This window comes from Salvia splendens, chromosome 9 (genome assembly GCF_004379255.2).
Source record: "Salvia splendens isolate huo1 chromosome 9, SspV2, whole genome shotgun sequence".
Taxonomy (NCBI): Eukaryota; Viridiplantae; Streptophyta; class Magnoliopsida; order Lamiales; family Lamiaceae; genus Salvia; species Salvia splendens.
Window position 1 is genome coordinate 26,762,564 of NC_056040.1, and position 19,238 is coordinate 26,781,801.

General features: G+C 38.2%; 1 protein-coding gene and 1 pseudogene across 1 annotated transcript; both read left to right on the forward strand.

Moving 5' to 3' along the window:
* The first annotated feature begins 200 nt into the window (after positions 1-200).
* On the forward strand, positions 201-5,025 carry LOC121746884 (NEDD8 ultimate buster 1-like). The gene is made up of 11 exons (XM_042140841.1): positions 201-678; positions 1,278-1,400; positions 1,506-1,602; positions 1,934-1,969; positions 2,335-2,522; positions 2,616-2,718; positions 3,726-3,907; positions 3,980-4,057; positions 4,191-4,293; positions 4,360-4,453; positions 4,570-5,025. Exons 1-11 carry the CDS (start codon positions 365-367, stop codon positions 4,905-4,907), a joined length of 1,656 nt encoding a protein of 551 aa, XP_041996775.1. The 5' UTR covers positions 201-364; the 3' UTR covers positions 4,908-5,025.
* Positions 5,026-12,964: 7,939 nt separating this feature from the next.
* LOC121749826 lies at positions 12,965-17,164 on the forward strand (annotated as a pseudogene).
* The last annotated feature ends 2,074 nt before the right edge of the window (positions 17,165-19,238 follow it).

Genomic DNA, 19,238 nt, shown 5'->3' on the forward strand with positions numbered 1-19,238 from the left:
AAAAAAATTTCTTATTTTTAAATTTTTTAAATAGTGTATATATTTTTAATCATTTAGTAAAATAATTTGGTTATACTATACTACTAGTACTATATTGTGAGGAAAATAATAAAATAAAATGCAAAATTTTCTGAAAAAATCGCGTAAATTAAATTCTTTGTTACTGAAATTTCTTGACAAAATAGTGCAGATATGAAAAAAAAAGAAAAGAAAGGGAAAAAGGAAAGAGAAAGAGATTTAGGGGCTTGGTCGACAAGAAACAAACAACACCTTTCTCTTCTACACGAATACCATCATCATCATCAACAACAACAAAATCGAACGTACTCTTTGTATCTATTGATTAATTGCGATTGAAACTAATATGGTGATGGGGAAACTCAAAATTGGCGGGGCTTGGAGTGGTGTGTTAGAAGTCGAGCTGGACGACTGGACTGTCGCTAAGCTGCGTGAAGAGGTCGCCAATCGATCCGGCTTCCCTACTCCCAACTGCCTAAACCTCATCTCCTCCGGCAAGGTTTTGAGAGACGGCGACGCCTCCCAAAACTTGGCCCAATTGGGGCTTAAGAATAACTCCAGGATTCTCGCCTCCAAGGCTTCCGTTGATCAACACGGCAAGTCCGTCAAAGAAGAGTTTTTGGCCGAGGAGGAGCGCGCCAATCGCCTTTCTAGGCTCAAGTAAGCCTCTCTTTCTCTTTAATTTAATTCAATTCAATTCAATTTAATTACATGATCGTTTCATTGTCGACCTTAGTGATATGATATGAATTCGTGTTTGATGGTGTCTCTTTTGTTTTGGTTCTGGATGAATGCTGACTTTAATTATCAAACTAATTTCACTTTCTTTTGTTTATTTGTGGAGTCTTCTATTATCGGTGAAGATTTTTTTGTGAAAATCTCTTTTTCCATATCCAGAGTATGTTTCTTTAATTGCATGGCCTCATTTTTATAAATTCTTTAAGGCTTTGTCACGGTGGATTTGAATTGAAAACCTTTGGCCTATTTGGCCTATTCTTCAATGGAAAGTTTTGGCTTTTTGCTATTTTGGTGAAAAATATGCTTAGATTCTTGGTATGATTGGTTGTAAGGAATCTCACCGTGCCGGGATTGTGGCTCGATTACTCTGCAGTAAGTCCTTACTACTGGTTTCTTTGCAATCAGAAAGCTAAAAGACGATCAAAGTGTCGTCTAACGTGATTGGTCTTTGGTCCTCGATTTAATTAAGCCAGCAGATTCCTTTGTTATTTATGTGGTAACAAACATTATTGGGATTTCAGGATAGCTGCCACTATATTGGCCACCAGACATGCTAATGGTTCGTTACCAGTTGAGGACTTCAATCTAGAGCTTGAAAATCAGAGTGGACAGAAGGTGGAGTTGGGGTCGGAGACTGACCAACGGTACAATTGAGTAACTGATAGCTTGTGTGTTTGAATGTAGGGGTGTTATCTTCCTGTTACAAGCGTACTTTTGTTTCTCTAAGAATGGCTGCTTTCATGTTTTAGGGCAGTAATGATGGGACTTATGCTTCATGCAAACGGAAAAGCTCTTATGAAAAGGGAACAATATAGAGATGCATTAGAAGTGCTCAACATGGGTGAGGTGAGTCTATACTGCTTCATGCACGAAGATAACACAAATGGAACTTATCTGTTCTTCATCTCAGCAATAGCATATACCTGAATATTCAGGGTTACCTTTATCATATATAGGTAGAAATTTCTTAATTCTTGTTCAAATTTATGCACACGTTCCCTGCAGTGCAAGCATTATTTTCACTTTGAAGGTTCAGAACCTGACTGGAAAACTTGGGATCGGTTTCCATTTTCATTATTTGATTATGAATACTTTGATCTGGACTTGAAGTTCTTGCGATCTATATGAAATAGCTGTAATAAGAAATATATCTCATGTTGGAGTTTGTTTCTTGTAGGAATCTTTTTCTCTGTGCAACCCAAAGGTGATCGAGGTAAGGCCCTCCCAGTATAGACTGGTGTAGTATTTTGCCGTGCCAAGTATTTTTATCTTGATGAACTCATTCACCATTACTAATCATGGCAAGCTTTGTTATCATCCACAATTATTTTATTCTGGAAATTTTGTTTAAAAACTCAATGGTTTCCAACCAACTACATCAGAGACTGTAGATGTATGTGTATTACATCAGATATCTCTCCAATATGTCATGTTCTTCTTTATTATAACCTATCTTGATAGAAACATATGATGGCGTGGATATAAAATGAACTTGAAAAGTATTGATGCGAGACTACTATTAAGATCACATCTTATGTAGCATAGTCATTTAACTTTTCCTTGCTGTATGCGTCCCAGATGGTTGATAACGTACCAATTCTTCAAATAGACATGGTCTGGTGCTATTTTATGCTCCGTGATATCAGTTGGCTATCAGTAGCAGGGATTCGCCTGGAAAAGGCCAGGGAAGGTATTGAGCGTGCTCATGGAAAGGAATCTACTCGTCTCAGAATCCTCCAAGGAGGTCGTTACCCTGAGCTAGCTTTGTGAGCCATCCATCATTACCCTCATTATATTGTTTCTGATTTAGTACCATACTGCCCCATATTCATAGCATTTATGTCATTGTTTTTCTGTAGGCACTTGAGAATGGAGTTGTTAGAAGGAGTGATTGCATATCACCACGGTCATTTGCAGAAATCTAAGAACGCCTTGAGCTCTGCCCAATCTAGATACTTCCAGGTTAATTGGTCACTACCTTTTCTATCTATATCCCATTCATACTTTGTTATGGTCAATAAGCGTTTCATCTTTGTCTGACATAGATATTATCCTCTTTGGCCTTATCATTGACATATTCTCACTTTCTCCATGGCCAATCCTGAAAAAAAAAGAGTGGTTTTTCCGGATACTAGTGTGTTATGGTTATATTATCATCTCACCACCAATTATATTATTCTTTGTAATTTGGTGCACCTTCCGGTTTCTTAGAGAATGCTTAGGCACTATCGTGTTCCATAGTTTGGTGGCATTTTCTGGTGACAAGATATTATACAGCTCTGGACCTGCGGCTCTCTGTCATCCAAAAGATAAATAAACTCCTTTGAATATCATCTTGGTTGCATTCCTAGGAATCTAGACACACAGAAGAAAAAAAATACAATCGAAAGCAGTGGTAAAATAAATAAAGTAAAGATATAAAGGAAACCCTTACGGAGTTGGAATTGTTGCCAGAGACAAATTTTCTCTCTATGAGTTGTGGTCGGTTGAGAAGATTGTATTTAATTCGAAAGACTACTACTTGATTAAGACTGGACTTGTTTTCCCCAGCAAAAAATTTAAAGAAAAGGAATTGCAGCGGAAAACTGAGCATTTTTCCCTTCAATTTGAAATGGTGCTTGAGACTATTTTTGCTTTCTATCTCTTGGAACCTCCCTAGGCAGATTCCGAAAAGTAATTGAAAAGACTCTTCCTCGTGATGGTATTTGGCCAGTTTCTTGTCAAAAGTTAAGTACCAAGAGAATATCAGGTTTCTTCAACTACGTAAGGGTGCCTAAAAGTTGCTTAGATGTCTATAGAGAATACCACTTGTGCTTAATAAGTTCAAAATGTATGTGTTTTCATTGAGTCCGGAACCTCATTCCCATTAATGCGAGTCTTCATAAAATTCGTTCTTACCAGATTTACATTGTGCAATTGAGTTTTAACTTTTAATCCTTTAACTTCATCTTTAAAATTCCATCTAACAGCTTCAGGTACCAGATGACTCACTGTCTTTTTTACTGAGCATGGGCTATAATGATCGTGAAGCAAAGAGAGCTCTCCGTATGAACAATTTGGATGTTGGAAGTGCTCTTGATTTTCTTATCGAGGAGAAAGCTAAAAGGGCACAGAAGCGGAAGGAGGATCTTCAAAGGCATAAGGAAATATTGTGGGTTTTAGACTTTGGCTAATTTACTTGTCGTATATGTTAGATGCAATGTCTGACAATTTGTGTATGCAGAGAGCAAAAGAAATATGGAAAGACGCCCCTTAAGAAAGCTGTGAATCTAGAGAACTTGAACCAACTGGTCTCCATTGGGTAAGTAGGCTGTTTGATTGTAAGAAAGTTCTTTAGTTCGCTTAAGAAAGAAACTGATACGAATGAGCTGCTTGTCTGTTTAAACTGTATTGTTGCATTTTCTGAAACATGTTGATAATCGTCCAATTCACAGGTTCCAGAAAGAACTTGCTGCTGAGGCTCTTCGAAGAAATGAAAATGATGCCGAGAAGGCTCTGGATGATTTAACAAATCCTGAAACTAATGCTACCTTACTGGTGAGTTTCCAGGTGCACTTTTCTCCTTTTAACCAAATTTATAACATTCTTCTACTTGGATTGTAGAATGAAATTATATCCAGGAAAAGGAAAAGATTGCGTGAAGCAACAACAGCAGGGACTGATAATCTCGTAGCAATGGGTTTCGACAGAGCATCAGGTACCTAATACGCACAAGTTTTATTGATATTGTTTGCCTCATTTCTCATGTATGCAAGTTGTTTCCTATAGTTTTCCCATGCTTGTTTGTTTACATTTTTCTCGTGCTGTTCTCAGTGGAAGCAGCTCTTCATAGGTTCGACTCTGAAGAGCAAGCGTTGAACTATCTAGTTACACGACCCATCACGAATGCAGCTGGTAGCATAGGCCCAGACCACCAAGTTGGAGGATCAACTGGTGAAGAAAGGGGCAGTGGAGGTAGCGGCCTCGAAGTTGTTGGAGGGTCGTCGACTCAACCTGAGCCCGTGGAGGAGCGGGACGTTGAAATGGAGGATGAGCTGACGGGGGAGTTGGGAAACGCGGACGCGTACTCAGACTATGATATTGAAGTCACAAAAGAAGGAGAAGCTATCAATGAGTATTTAGCACTCATCAGCTCTGCTGAGAATGTCTAGAAAGTTCCATCTTCCACTAATTATTGCCCTAATTCTGTCTCCTTTTGTACAGTTCTTATGATACTCAACTAACATTCCACTTAATAGCTGATGACATATCTGATGCTGGTTACTAAAATTATTGACTCACTATATTAGTTCAAACCCTAATATTCAGTCACCCTAATATTGCGAGCACATCAATCACATATAATAAGAGTTAACAATTATTTTACAATATTAGTATTTGAGACTCGGAAATATACTTTTTATTTTATTAATTTATCATAATTTTCTATCTATTATCTTCAATATTTCAACATTTCACGTACACTAAAATTTTCTTCTCTCACAAATTCTCTCTATTTATGCAATATCATCCGAATTTGAATCCAAATCATCTAAATCATAATTATTGGTATGAAACTATTCAAGAAAAATTCAATTTCGCATCTTATCAGAATCCGCAAATTATATTCTCAAAACACCGTTTTTTCTCTCAATCTAAGTCAAATTCTCGTATCAAAGAATGGCACTCTCAATTTATTCGGAGAAATTGAACATTTGAACAAAACTCAAAAGAGCTCAAATTATATATATTAGGGGTTCGAAAAAAAATGTAATACTCCCTCCATTTCCTAGGCGAAACTTTTCGGCAAGGAATTTAAGAAGGGATGTTGACTGTTGAGTGGGTTAAATAAATAAGATAAAAAAGTATGAGAGTGAAAAAAGTAGAGAGAATAAAGTAAAAAGTGAATAAAGTAGAGAGAATAAACTAAGAGCTAGAGTAAACTAAGAGTGTCCACAATGGTGGCCCTCAAGGGCCACCAAAGTTGGCCCGGCGAACCAAATGTGGCTCTCCTAGGCTCTCCACAATGGTAAATAACAATGTAATTCTAGCTCCGATTGTAAACGTGAACGAAGAAAACAATAACAAACACGACAACAATATACGTGGTTCGGCCAAAATCAGCCTACGTCCACGGGAGAACTCAAGCGATTGTATTGATTATGGATTCGAGAGATACAAGCTTCACAAACTACAAGAATCAATCCACAAGAACTAACCTCTTCTCTAATGGATCATACAAGAAACGCAACTTTTTAATCCGCACCCAAGAAGACCACGAAACACCACGAAGAAGAGCAGAATAGACACCACAAACTCGATCACAAAGATCCCCACTCAATCTCTCACTCGGATTGAACAATCGTATCTGCCGCTCTCATCTCATGTCTCGAATTTTCTCTTGTGTATCTGAATGATTTTGTTATTCCCGCATGAGCTAAATGAAGCCTCTTATACCCAGCTCCTAACCGAATCTTGAGTGAATAAGATCACATGCACGCGTCCTTCTCATACACTCGCATGCACCCTCGGCTCAACCCTTTTACTCATGCATGCATTGTATCTTGAATTATTGATTTATGAGACGCACATTCCTAACAAATCTCCACCTCATCTCCTATATCAATAACATGCTGTCCTTGTTCTCCTTCCCTCTGAACTTCATCTTTTCAGAATTCTCACCAACTCCAAGCAATGGTAAAACTTGGATGCTGGCACCACCTTGGTTAAAGCGTCGGCTGGATTGTGCTCTGTTGCGATCTTCCTCACCTCTACCATTCCTTTCCTCACTTCATCTCGAATGAAATGTAACCGCACATCTATGTGCTTACTCCTCTCATGAAATGTCTGGTGTTTCGATAGACAAATCGCACTACTACTATCACAATTCACAACAACCTTCTCCTGCTTCAATCCCAAATCATCCAGGATTCCTTTCACCCAAAAGCTCTCCTTTACTGCCTCTGTGAGAGAAATATACTCTGCCTCGGTAGTAGACAAGGCCACCACAGACTGTAGACCAGACTTCCAGGATATAGCTGAGCCAAATAGTGTGAAAACATACCCGGTTTGTGATTTTATGTTATCTCTGTTGGATGCAAAATCCGAATCACAAAATCCCTCCAGACTTTCCTTGAGCGAATCATCACTGCCCTTATACATTATACCATAGTCTGAAGTTCCTCCCAGATACCTCAACATCCATTTCAAAGCTTGCCAATGCACCTTCCCCGGGTTGCTCATGTATCTGCTAGTTACACTGACTGCATGGGCCAAATCCGGCCTAGTGCAGATCATTAAGTACATCACACTTCCAATGATGTTGGCATATGGAATATTCTTCATCTGAGCTTCCTCTTCCTTGCTTTTAGGACACTGATCAGCAGTGAGCAAGAACTGCTGTCCAATTGGTGTTGACACAGTTCTTGACTCCTCCATTTGGAATCTTTTGAGTAGCTTTTCCACATAATGATTCTGATTAAGCCATAGTATTCTTCTTCTCTTGTCCCTTATGATGTCTATGCCCAATATCCTCTTGGCTTCACCCAAATCTTTCATTTCAAACCGGCTGCTCAGATCATTCTTCACCTTTAGGATTTCATTCATATCAGATCCTGTCACGAGCATATCATCAACATACAGTAAGAGAAAAGCTACTGGCTTCCCATCCTTCTTCTTTATGTATACACAACTATCATATTGTGAGCTCTCAAATCCTATCCTCTTCATAAGTTGATCGAATTGAATATTCCATTGCCTACTGGACTGCTTCAACCCGTAGATACTTGTCTTCAATAAACACACTTTGTTCTCATCTCCATTCCTCACAAACCCCTCCGGTTGCTCCATGTATATGTTCTCTTCCAACTCACCATGAAGGAATGTTGTTTTTACATCCATTTGATGTAATTCCCAATCATTTTGAGCAACCAAGGCCATAAGTATTCTGATGGAACTGTGCTTAACTACCGGAGAAAAGATCTCATTAAAATCAATGCCTTCTCTTTTATTGTATCCCTTAGCCACTAGCCTGGCTTTGTACCTGATCCTATTTCCTTCGGATGCCTCTATTTTCTTCTTAAAAATCCACTTGCATCCAATCAACTTCTGCAATTTCTTTCTTGTAACTAGAATCCAGGTCTTATTCTTCAATAAGGAATCAATCTCATCCTGCATAGCTCTGATCCACTTGTCCTTGTCTCGGCCTTTTATGGCTTCAACATAATTCCCAGGTTCTGCTGCCTCCACCTCATCTGCTACGCAGAGTGCATAATATGCCAAACTTGCATTGCTGTATCTGGCAGGCTTCCTGACGACTTCTCTTCTCTTTCTATCTCTAGCCAACTGGTAATTTGTGAGGTTATCAGAATCCTCAACACCTTGATCAGTAGTCTCTACCTCAGCACTAAACTGGTGTGTTTCCAGATCAGATTCTGATGAACTCTCATCTTCATTATTCTGATCAGTATCAGGCTTGCCTTGAAGCTGCACCTCCACTTGATCATTCATTCTATCTGTAATCACATCCTACTCAAGATCTTTATATGGCATTTCTTGCTCTCTAAATATCACATCCCTTCTTATGATTACTTTCTGATTACCTGGCTCCATAGACCAAAGTCTATACCCTTTAACTCCCTTTTGGTATCCAAGCAAGACACACCTCAATGCTCTAGGCTGCAACTTGCCTTGCTTGATATGTGAGAAGGCTCTACACCCAAAATGCTTGAGTTTATTATAATCTCCATTCTTCCCATACCATCTAAAATCTGGAGTCTGGTATTCAATTGAAGCTACTGGGCATTTGTTCATTAACACAGCAGCTGTAGCAGCTGCTTCACCCCAGAACTTGGAGGGTATACCAGAGGAGATGAGCATGCATCTCACCCTTTCAAGAATTGTTCTATTTGCCCTCTCAGCAACTCCATTCTGTTGAGGATTGTTGGGCACGGTTCTGTGTCTCTTTATTCCTCTGAGTTTGCAGAAATCATCAAATTCGTGGGATAGAAATTCCAATCCATTGTCTGTCCGAAGACACTTGAGTGCAGTAGATTTCTCCACCTCAACTTCTACACACCATTCCCTGAATTTAGTGAAGGCTTCTGACTTTTCCTTCATAACAAATAACCACAGTTTTCTGGAATAGTCATCTATGATTGACAAGAAGTATTTACCTCCACCTATGGAAGCGACTTGTGATGGCCCCCATATATCACTGTGAGCGTAGTCTAAGGCAGAAGAGGATGTGTGTTTTCCAGCGGGGTACACCAATTTCTTGCTTTTTCCAAGAATGCATACTTCACAATCCCTTGAACTCATGGTGGATTCTGCCTGGATGATGCCTTCCTTGATAAGTCTGTTGACACCATCCAGAGACACATGCCCGAGTCTTAGATGCCATGATTCTGGAGTCTGATGCTCTACTACATTAACAGCATTAGTCACAACCACTGCTTCCAAGAAATATAGGATGTGTATTCTCTTTGCCTCCATCACTATCTGAGACTCCTTCATTACCTTCATAACTTCACCAGATGAGAGAAATGAACATCCCTTCCTCTCGAGATCTCCCAAGGATATGAGGTTCCTTTTAATTTCTGGTATGAATCTGACCTCGGATAAAATCTTCAGTGAGCCATCTTTCATCCTCAGTCTGATGTCCCCTATCCCCTTGATGGAACACTTGTGATCATTCCCCAAGAAAACTGACCCTGATGCTTGCACCAATTTATCAAACCATTCAATCTTGGGACACATATGAAAGCTGCATCCACTATCCATAATCCAAGATTCAGCAATATCCACATCAGCTATGTTCAACACTTGAGCATTCTCAACCTCTTGAGCCACATATGCTGTTCCAGCAAGAGCACCTTCCTCTTCCTTCTTTCTTTTGAATGCATAGCAGTTTTTCTTGATGTGACCTGGCTTTTTGCAGTGGAAGCATGATCTGGTCTCTTTGTTATCTCTTTTATCAGACTTTCCTTTCTTGGGCCACTTCTTCTTCCCATTCTTCTTATCAACTGACTTTATGCTGAGAACCTCTCCAGCTAGATCCACCGGTTTGATGATGGAGATCCTCTGAAACTCCTTTGCCTTCAAAGCTGTCATAACCTCTTCAAATGTGAGAGATGTATTTCTTCCATACAGAAGTGCATCCTTCATTTGATCAAAACTTCTTGGAAGAGCGTTGAGGAGCATGATTGCTTTATCCTCATCCTTTATTTCCCCATCCACACATTCAAGATCATCCACTGCCTTTACAAAATCGTCCAATTGCTCCATGATGCCCTTCCCTTCAATGAATTTGATGGAATACAATCTTTGCTTCAAGAACAATCGATTGGCAAGTGACTTTGTCATGTAGATTGATTCGAGCTTATTCCAGACTGCCTTAGGAGTCTTCTCCTTGCACACTTCCCGCAACACCCGATCTCCAAGACTGAGCATCAGAGTACTATGAGCTCTGTCCATCAAGTCGATCTTCTTGACCACCTCTTTGTCTTCAAGATCAGCGGCTTTGTCTGGTAACTCGAAACTGGTAGCTTCCCAGAGACCCTGCTGCACGAGCATGGCCTTCATTCTCACCTTCCATAATCCGAAATCATTCTTACCCGTAAACTTCTCAAAATCGAACCGGTTTCCAGCCATCGCAAACTTCACGCCTTTCTTCAATCAAACTTCCCACAGACGGCGCCAATTTGTAATTCTAGCTCCGATTGTAAACGTGAACGAAGAAAACAATAACAAACACGACAACAATATACGTGGTTCGGCCAAAATCAGCCTACATCCACGGGAGAACTCAAGCGATTGTATTGATTATGGATTCGAGAGATACAAGCTTCACAAACTACAAGAATCAATCCACAAGAACTAACCTCTTCTCTAATGGATCATACAAGAAACACAACTTTTTAATCCGCACCCAAGAAGACCACGAAACACCACGAAGAAGAGCAGAATAGACACCACGAACTCGATCACAAAGATCCCCACTCAATCTCTCACTCGGATTGAACAATCGTATCTGCCGCTCTCATCTCATGTCTCGAATTTTCTCTTGTGTATCTGAATGATTCTGTTATTCCCGCATGAGCTAAATGAAGCCTCTTATACCCAGCTCCTAACCGAATCTTGAGTGAATAAGATCACATGCACGCGTCCTTCTCATACACTCGCATGCACCCTCGGCTCAACCCTTTTACTCATGCATGCATTGTATCTTGAATTATTGATTTATGAGACGCACATTCCTAACAAACAAGGGCCACGAAATGTGGCCCGCTCCAAAATAAAAATTAATTTGTTTGCTTTTTTAATGATATTTTTGTAATTTAACTACAATAAATTTTATTAGACTATAATATATGATATTTATAATTTTAATTAAAATAAAATAATTTGGATTGTAAATAAATTGGAAAGATTGGTACCGTTCATCGTCGGAATCCATATTTCAGAAGTTGAATTAAAATAGATTGGAAAGAGTGGCATTTGAATAGGGGTAGAAAAATGGAGGAAAAATGGTGTGTATTTATAAAAAAAAGAAGCAAAAAAAAAAAAAAATCGGTGGCTGGGCCACGAAATGCGGCCCACTGCAGTGGAGGGCCGCGGAACACACGGCTGAGCCGCGTGAAGGCCGCGGCCTCGGCTCCCTCTCGGCTCCCAACCACCGATCGTGGCTCTCTATAGTGGGGGCCGCGCACCCGAGCCACGGGCCACGGCTCTCCCACTGTGGACACTCTAAGAAAGAGAAAAAGGTTACTATATATGGAAATGACTCAACTATGAGGGAACTTCCCGAAATGAAGAAATGACTCAACTATAAGGGAACGGAGGGAGCAGGCGGTGGGTACCTTGCTCACCGTTGGCCTCTTGCCAACGGCATGGCCATGCTCTTAGCTAAGAGCACCGCCGTGGCAACGACAAGAGCACGAGCAGCGACGTGGCATGCTCTGATTAGAAGTTGGTTTATCATTTTTTTTAATTCGAAAAAATATGAAAAATTTAGATTTAATAAAAAAAATATTTTCCCACTTCCCAATAAAATATATCCATTTTTTCTACATTTTAATATATTTTTTCATTATTTTTATCCCAGAATTCACACTTTCATCTATAAATACCTCCATTTCAACACAAAAATTCACCTTACGCCAAACAACTCTCTCAACCTCAATTTTTAGGATTTTAATTATGTAACTTTTAATTTTTAGAATTTTAATTATGTAATCTTTAATTTTTAAAATTTAAATTATGTAATTTTTTAATTTTTAGTAATTTTTAATAGTATTTCGGGTATTTTTAATGCATTTTAATATTGTGAAAATATTTTTAGTAATTGAAGTATTCAAATTGAATAATAGAATGTGGGACCATTGAATGCTCTTACGGAAGAGTATAGATGTGAGTGTTGTGCTCTTGCGAAAGAACAGAGAGTACAAGTGGGCGTAAGAGTATGGACGTGAACGCTCTTATGATCTTATCTATGAATGTGAAATAAAATTGATCGGTCTTCCAAGCATCAACCTTTATGAAACCAAAGAGAAAATTATGATTCTCAGTTGCTACTGAAACATATTTATACGATTTACTTGGAACCATACTTTTATTCATAAAACTAATTCCTAACTTTATTATAATTTTTTAAAATTTTACTATAACAACTTACCCAAAATACTGTATTTTTGTAATAAGTCTCATATTTATAATAATAGCTTGACCTTGTATTTTTATAATAACTTAGTGACTAATAAGCAGTTATAATATATGTAGTACAATATTTAGACGATTATTTTGGTACATTATAATGTTATTTAACATCTAATGAAGGCGCAAGCTTACACATTTAATTATGGGAATTTTTTATATTTAGTATTGTTAAAACTTTTCTTTTCCTTTTTTATTTAAATAGATTTGCCGATATTTTTTCTTTCGCTCGATTACTTAATTCTTATATTGAGTTTGACTATCTTTATGTAGAGCATTTTTCCATTGGGATCTGGAGAACCATCTCTACAATCTGACTATTGAAATACATTTAATGATATTTCTAAAAGAAAAATATTGCCCTATCTTTAATATCGAAATATTTTTTATAAAGACGTTTTTATCTTATTATGCGAATTTGTCTTTATTTGCATCACTTTTTTCGTACTAACCATAAAAAATTATCTCCCTAATCTCGTATACTTTTCTCACTTGAATTTCTTCATGATTTTTCTCCCTAAGCACAGTGGTAAATTATGAGAAGTAAAGTTTAATTAATTGATGAGTACGACGTAGTTAATTAAGAGATAGTCAAATGATTACAGTTGAATTGGATGAAGTCCCACAATCTTGGATTGCACAAAATCTGTTCCAATCATGTTGTTTATAATTAAAAAATCCCACTTTTGATTAAATTAAGTGAAAATTGTTGCAGGCAAACCCTATGAAATTCTGAAGGGGTTTCAATAAAGATCGAGTTTTTACAGATCAGTTCTCTCTATTACCATATTTGTCTTAATTCCTTCTGTCTTTCTTTTTTTCTGCTTGAGGAAAGAATCCTTAAAACCTTGTTTCTATCTGATTAAAGATTCCCCCTTTATCTTCATTTCTATACAAATCTTGAAATGCCTGTTCATTAGCTTCTTGCTTTGTTCCAATTCGTGGGAATAATCTCAGGTTTCTTGATGCATATATTTTGGGTTCATTTCAATTTCTGTATCTTAGTTTGATTTAACTTTTCTTCCCCCTTGTAAGTGCTGGCTTTATAGCTTCTTATACTGATCAATTTGGATCTATTTAGTTGATGTTAGGAATAAATTGGTTGGAATTGCTGTCATTTCAAGATTTTGGTAGTTTGGAATTGATCCTGGATTTTAGCAATGGGGAAACATGGGGGGAAGAAGAAGAAATCTAATGGGCATAAATCAGGTGAGTCAAATATTAGGCAGAGTGAGGGCAACGATATTCGTTTTGATGTCTCAGGAATTGAAGGAAGATGGCAATAGGTTGTTTCAGAAGAGGGATTATGAGGGTGCTATGTTGAGCTATGAGGAAGGGATAGAGTTGCTTCCTAGGAATCACGTAGATGTCGCCTATCTTAGGAGCAATATGGCCGCGTGCTATTGGGTGTTAGTGAGTATCCGAGGGCAATCCGTGAGTGCAATCTGGCTCTTGAAGTTTCTCCGTTGTATAGTAAGGCATTGTTGAAGAGGGCTAGGTGCTATGAGGCACTGAACAAGCTAGATTTGGCGCGTAGAGATGTTGGAACGGTGCTCAAGATGGAGCCTAACAATCTCATGGCGATTGAGATCTCGGAGAGGGTTGAAATAATAATTGAGAGACAAGGGTCTAGCGAAAATGAGATTCCTGTGAATTTTGAGTATTTGGAACCGCCACCTTTGGAACAAGCCAAGGCAAGCAACGAGAAGGCGGGGGAAAAGAAAAGTGGCAATGTGAAGGTGGAGAAAGGCAATGACAATGTAGAGGAGAATTTGAAGGAGAAGAGAGTCAATGGCAATGTAGAGGAGAAGAAAGTCAATGACAAGGTAAGGAACATTGTCAATGGAGACATAGATAAGAGCGCGGAGAAGAAGAAAGTTGATTGCAATGTAAAGGAAAATGTGAAGGAGGAGAAAGTCAATGGCGTTGGAGGGGGAAGTAAGGATGATCAAACAAGACATGAGAAGAAAACAACAAGAAAAGTGAGAGAAAGGAAAGTTGATGTTGATGGTGATGTTGCGTTGAGAAAGGTTGATGATCAAATTGAGGAAAGGAAAACTGAAGACAAATTGGTGGTGGAGGAAGAAAGGTTTACGAATGGTGCAGAGGAAGAGCCTACGAGAACGGTTAAGTTAGTATTCGGGGAAGACATAAGATGGGCTCAGATTCCTCTCAACTGCGATATTTTGAAACTGAGGGAGATCATTGTTGATCGTTTTCCCAGCTCGAAGGCTGTTCTCGTTAAATATAGGGATCAAGAAGGCGATATGGTTACTATCACTTCAACAGAAGAACTGAGGTTGGCTGAAGCTTCTACCGAACATGGCTCTGTGAAGCTGTATATAGTCAAAATTAATCCAGACAAAGATCCATTATTTGAAAGGATTAGGAAAGATGAATCGATAGACATTCTTGACATGAAAAATGTTACTGAAATCCGGTCTGAGTCGGCTTGTATAAGTGATTGGATCATACAGTTTGCTCAGTTATTCAAGAACCATGTCGGATTTGATTTTGAAGCTTATCTTGATCTCCACGAGGTCGGGATGAAGCTCTATTCAGATGCCATGGAAGAGACAGTTACTTGCGAAGAAGCTCAAGACCTCTTCTCCAGTGCTGCAGAGAAATTCCAGGAGATGGCAGCCTTAGCATTGTTCAATTGGGGTAATGTCCACATGTCCAGAGCAAGAAAACGAGTATATTTGACAGAAGATGCTTCGAAAGAACCTGTGCTCACACGAGTCAAGTCTGCTTACGAGTGGGCACGAGCGGAGTACGAGAATGCAGGAAAAAGATACAAAGAGGCCCTAAAAATTAAGCCAAATTTCTATGAAGCCATTCTAGCTGTTGGGCAGCAAGAGTTTGAGCAGGCTAAACTCTCTTGGTATTTTGCAATTGGAACCAATGCAGATTTGGAGTCTTGGCCTTCATCGGAAGCTCTTAAGCTTTACAACAGGGCCGAGGAAAACATGGAAAAGGGAATGCAAATGTGGGAGGAGGAACAGCAAGTCAATGAACCATCCTGGCCTAACAAAACAGAGATTTGGTTGCAGAATATAAAACTCAACAACTTGTTCAAAAAAATGTCAGCAGAAGAAGCTGCAAAACAGGCCTCAAACACACGGGCTCAGATACACATATTATGGGGAACAATGCTGTATGAAAGATCAATGATGGAATTCAAACTAGGACTTCCTGTGTGGAATGAATGCCTCGAGGTTGCTGTAGAAAAATTCGAACTTGCTGGAGCAGCTCAAACTGATCTTGCTGTTATGATAAAGAATCATTGTTCCAATGGAACAACGTCAGAAGGTGATATATAGACACTATTAGTGTATATGTTGCATATTTTTAACAAAACTAATGTCGAGGTGTGTTGCTATATACTTTGACCGATATCGGTCTTTCAGGGGATTCAACATTGACGAAATAGTACAGGCATGGAACGAAATGTATGAAGCAAAAAAGTGGCCAAGCATCATTCCCTCGTTCCGGTTAGAACCACTGCTCAGGTGGCGAGTTTCAAAAATTTATCACGCCTTTGAAAATGCATAGCTGATGCATCTGAGAACTGGCACTCACCGGAGCATTTGGTTGGAAGGGTTGGCGTTTTTTACATATTTGGTAAGTAAGAGTTTACTATTACCTGAGTCTTACTGGAGAGTGACTACAGCATTGTGTGATTCACAATTTTATATAGTTTAGGCCTTCTATTGCTTTGTCGGGTTTGGAGATTCATCTGTTCTCCATTGATTTCCCATCCCTTTAACTCAATAACCGGATACAACCACTATAGACTAGTACTACTTTTGTGTGAAACTCAATACCGAGTCAAACTGAAGCAGTGAAGCTGTAGTGTTGAAATTCCAGAAGTAGAAAGAAATATTCTTGTTAAAATATTGTGTAGGAGTTTTAGGAAGAATAAGTGGACAAGATCAAAACGATTCAAAATTTGTATTGAAATTTGTTAAGTGACTAATTAGTTGTTCATTTTCATGAATTTTTCCCAGGATAAATAAGATATCCATCCATTGCATGATTTGAAACTTCAGATTAGTTCCCAGTGTTCATTTAAAAGTTTCTTTGTTGGAGTTGAAAGAGATTTTTTAGTTCATTATACTTAATCCCGAGTCTGCTTCTTTACTGTATGATTTTTAGTTCGTTATACTTATGTTTAAGAGCTACTATCAAGGAATAAGCACGAACAAGGCAAAAATGAGTACATTTCTTAGTTCCCTGACGTTCTTATAGGCTTTCGTGTAACCATAACTAAGAATCTTGATGCTGATGGTCAAATCATGAGATGACATTATATGTTCTAACCTTTTGCTTCTGTTTCTCCAGACTGCATGAACTAAGATGAGAAACATTGTCCTTTGCAGGCTTACATGTTGTTGTATCAGTTCTGCTTCGGGTATTTCTTTCTCCCTGTTCGGACACGAGACGTCCATCGCACTGAGCAAGGAAAAACAATCTGTTATAACATCTGCAGAAAATAGTTTTTTGTCACTTCTGCTCCATGTTATAAAACCTCCCTAGTGCAGCTTGCCTTTGGAGATGCCAAGATTGAGTTTTTACAACTTTTGTTGTAAGTTATTGTTTTGCATTATATTATTTATTTATAATTTTTCCTTTGGTTGTTTGATGGTAGTAGTTTATGTTAGAAAAGGAGACATCTCATTATAATAATTTATGTGATACTCCTAGATTTATTCTCCTTTTCATTGTCACCATATTTTCCTTGTACAATTATTTTGTGATTCCTAATGAAAGGGGACTTGAGCAGTGATAAGAATCATCAAGCAATACACAAAAAGCCATCTTCTTCTCCCATCTTCATGGAACCACCACCAATGAAGATGGGAACAGAAAAACGATTTCATCATTGTCTCTAAATAACCTTGTAGATCCTCTTTAGCCAAATCTGCAAAAATCCAAACAAATACACCATCTCTGATTCTGACGAAACAGAATTTCACTATTGATATGATTCTGATGAAACAGAATTTCACTATTGATATGATTCTGATGAAACAGAATTTCACTCTATAAATAGTGAAAGGAGAATTAGATCACTGTAGAAGAGATAATTAAGATTGTTAAAATCCACTACACTGGGATTTTTAAAATATCTCTCTCTTATAGTTGTGATATTTTCTCTTTCCTGTACTTATGGTTTGATAGTATATTTCCATGTGATTTTCAAACACCGAGTAGGGGTAATTGTCTAGAAGCTATAGGAGTTTTTCTATTATCCAGTTAAGAGTGTCCCGCTCTTAACGAAGAAATAACTGTCCGCTCACAGGCGTAGAACAAGAACTCCGACGCCCTACTGTAGGGTCAATAGTTTGGGCAAATAATTCTTCATTAATTGATTTGTGGAGTTAACGAATAGCCCTATTTATAAATATTTACGGACCCTAGGGTTATTTGGACTTAACCTAGACATCGGGAAAAAACCAGACGGAGACAAAATAATAAAACATACTCCCTTTGTCCCAACTAAGTTGAGACATAACTTTCGGACACGGATATTAAGAAATTGTGTTAAAAAGTAGGAGAGATGAATAAGTAGGAAATGTAAAGAGATAGTAAAGTAGATAGTGGAATAAAATAAGAGTGATAGGATGTTTTGTTTTTTGCTAAAAGGGGAAATGACTCAACTTAGTTGGGACATTTCAAAGAGGAATACGACTCAACTTAGTTGGTTGGGATGGAGGGAGTAATATTCGACATAAAATAACTGGACTAAATAAAAGAACTAACTAACGGGAATCACGCGCCTACTTGGAGCCATCATATGTGATCATCGAGAATCGGGGATCTTTGATATCTCACCATGATCTTGGAGCCGGGTATTGTTTTTCTCCGGATAGAGGTGCTGCGTTTAGAAAGAGGTATATTCTTTCTGCAGAAAACATATACTCCCTCCATCACATAGAAATAGGCTGAATTTTTCGTCCGTTCTATAGAAATAGTCTATATCTATTTATGGAAACCTTCTCTCCTTCTCTTTTACTTTATCATTTATGGGCTCCACCATCCACTGTACTTATTCTATTTCAACTATTTTTCTCCTCTCTTATATTACCAATTATGCATTAAAACTCGTGTCAACTTCAGATGGCTTATTCTATGAGACGGATGAGGTATTTTGGATCTTTTAGTAGATCATGTCTTCTTCAGTGTAAGTGTGTTGATATACCAGTCATGCTAAATTCTGAGTTAAAGATTGTGTTAGAAACTAGAATAGCATATAGTGAAAAACCAATGCTTAGTGGAAAAATTGATCAATCTCTCTCGCACTATGCTAGATATAGCATATGTTGTGAAAAATTGATCTATCTCTCACACTAGGCTAGGTATAACATATGTTGTCTAAGTGGTGAGTCAATTTATGCATCGACCTTGAGAAGATCATATGAATGTTTCACTAAGGAATAGTCAATTACTTGGAAAGGTACATTGAGATATGGTGTACCAATTGAGAAAAACATATAGGAAATCCACACCAGATATTTCACCTTTTTGAAGAAAATTTGGTTACTTGGAAGAGTAAGAAACAAAATGTAGAATTTATGATGATCTCCTAGGACCGTCCATGCTATGGTGGAATTTCTTGAGTGAAAAGTGGCTTGATAGAGATTTTGTGATTCCATGACTATATATAGAAAGAAATTGGTTTTCAATTTTTTCATCATAGATAAGTAGATTGTATTGTGACAATAAACTAGCAATCTGTTAGAAATTCTTGTGTTCATCTAATGAGCGCAGCGGAAATTGCATACAAG

Coding starts and splice junctions, on each gene's coding strand:
- LOC121746884 (XM_042140841.1), top strand. CDS start 365: ATGGTGATGGGGAAACTCAAAATTGGCGGGGCTTGGAGTGGTGTGTTA. Junction 1,401..1,505: donor GGGTCGGAGACTGACCAACG/GTACAATTGAGT, acceptor TTCATGTTTTAG/GGCAGTAATGATGGGACTTA. Junction 3,908..3,979: donor CAAAGGCATAAGGAAATATT/GTGGGTTTTAGA, acceptor TTGTGTATGCAG/AGAGCAAAAGAAATATGGAA.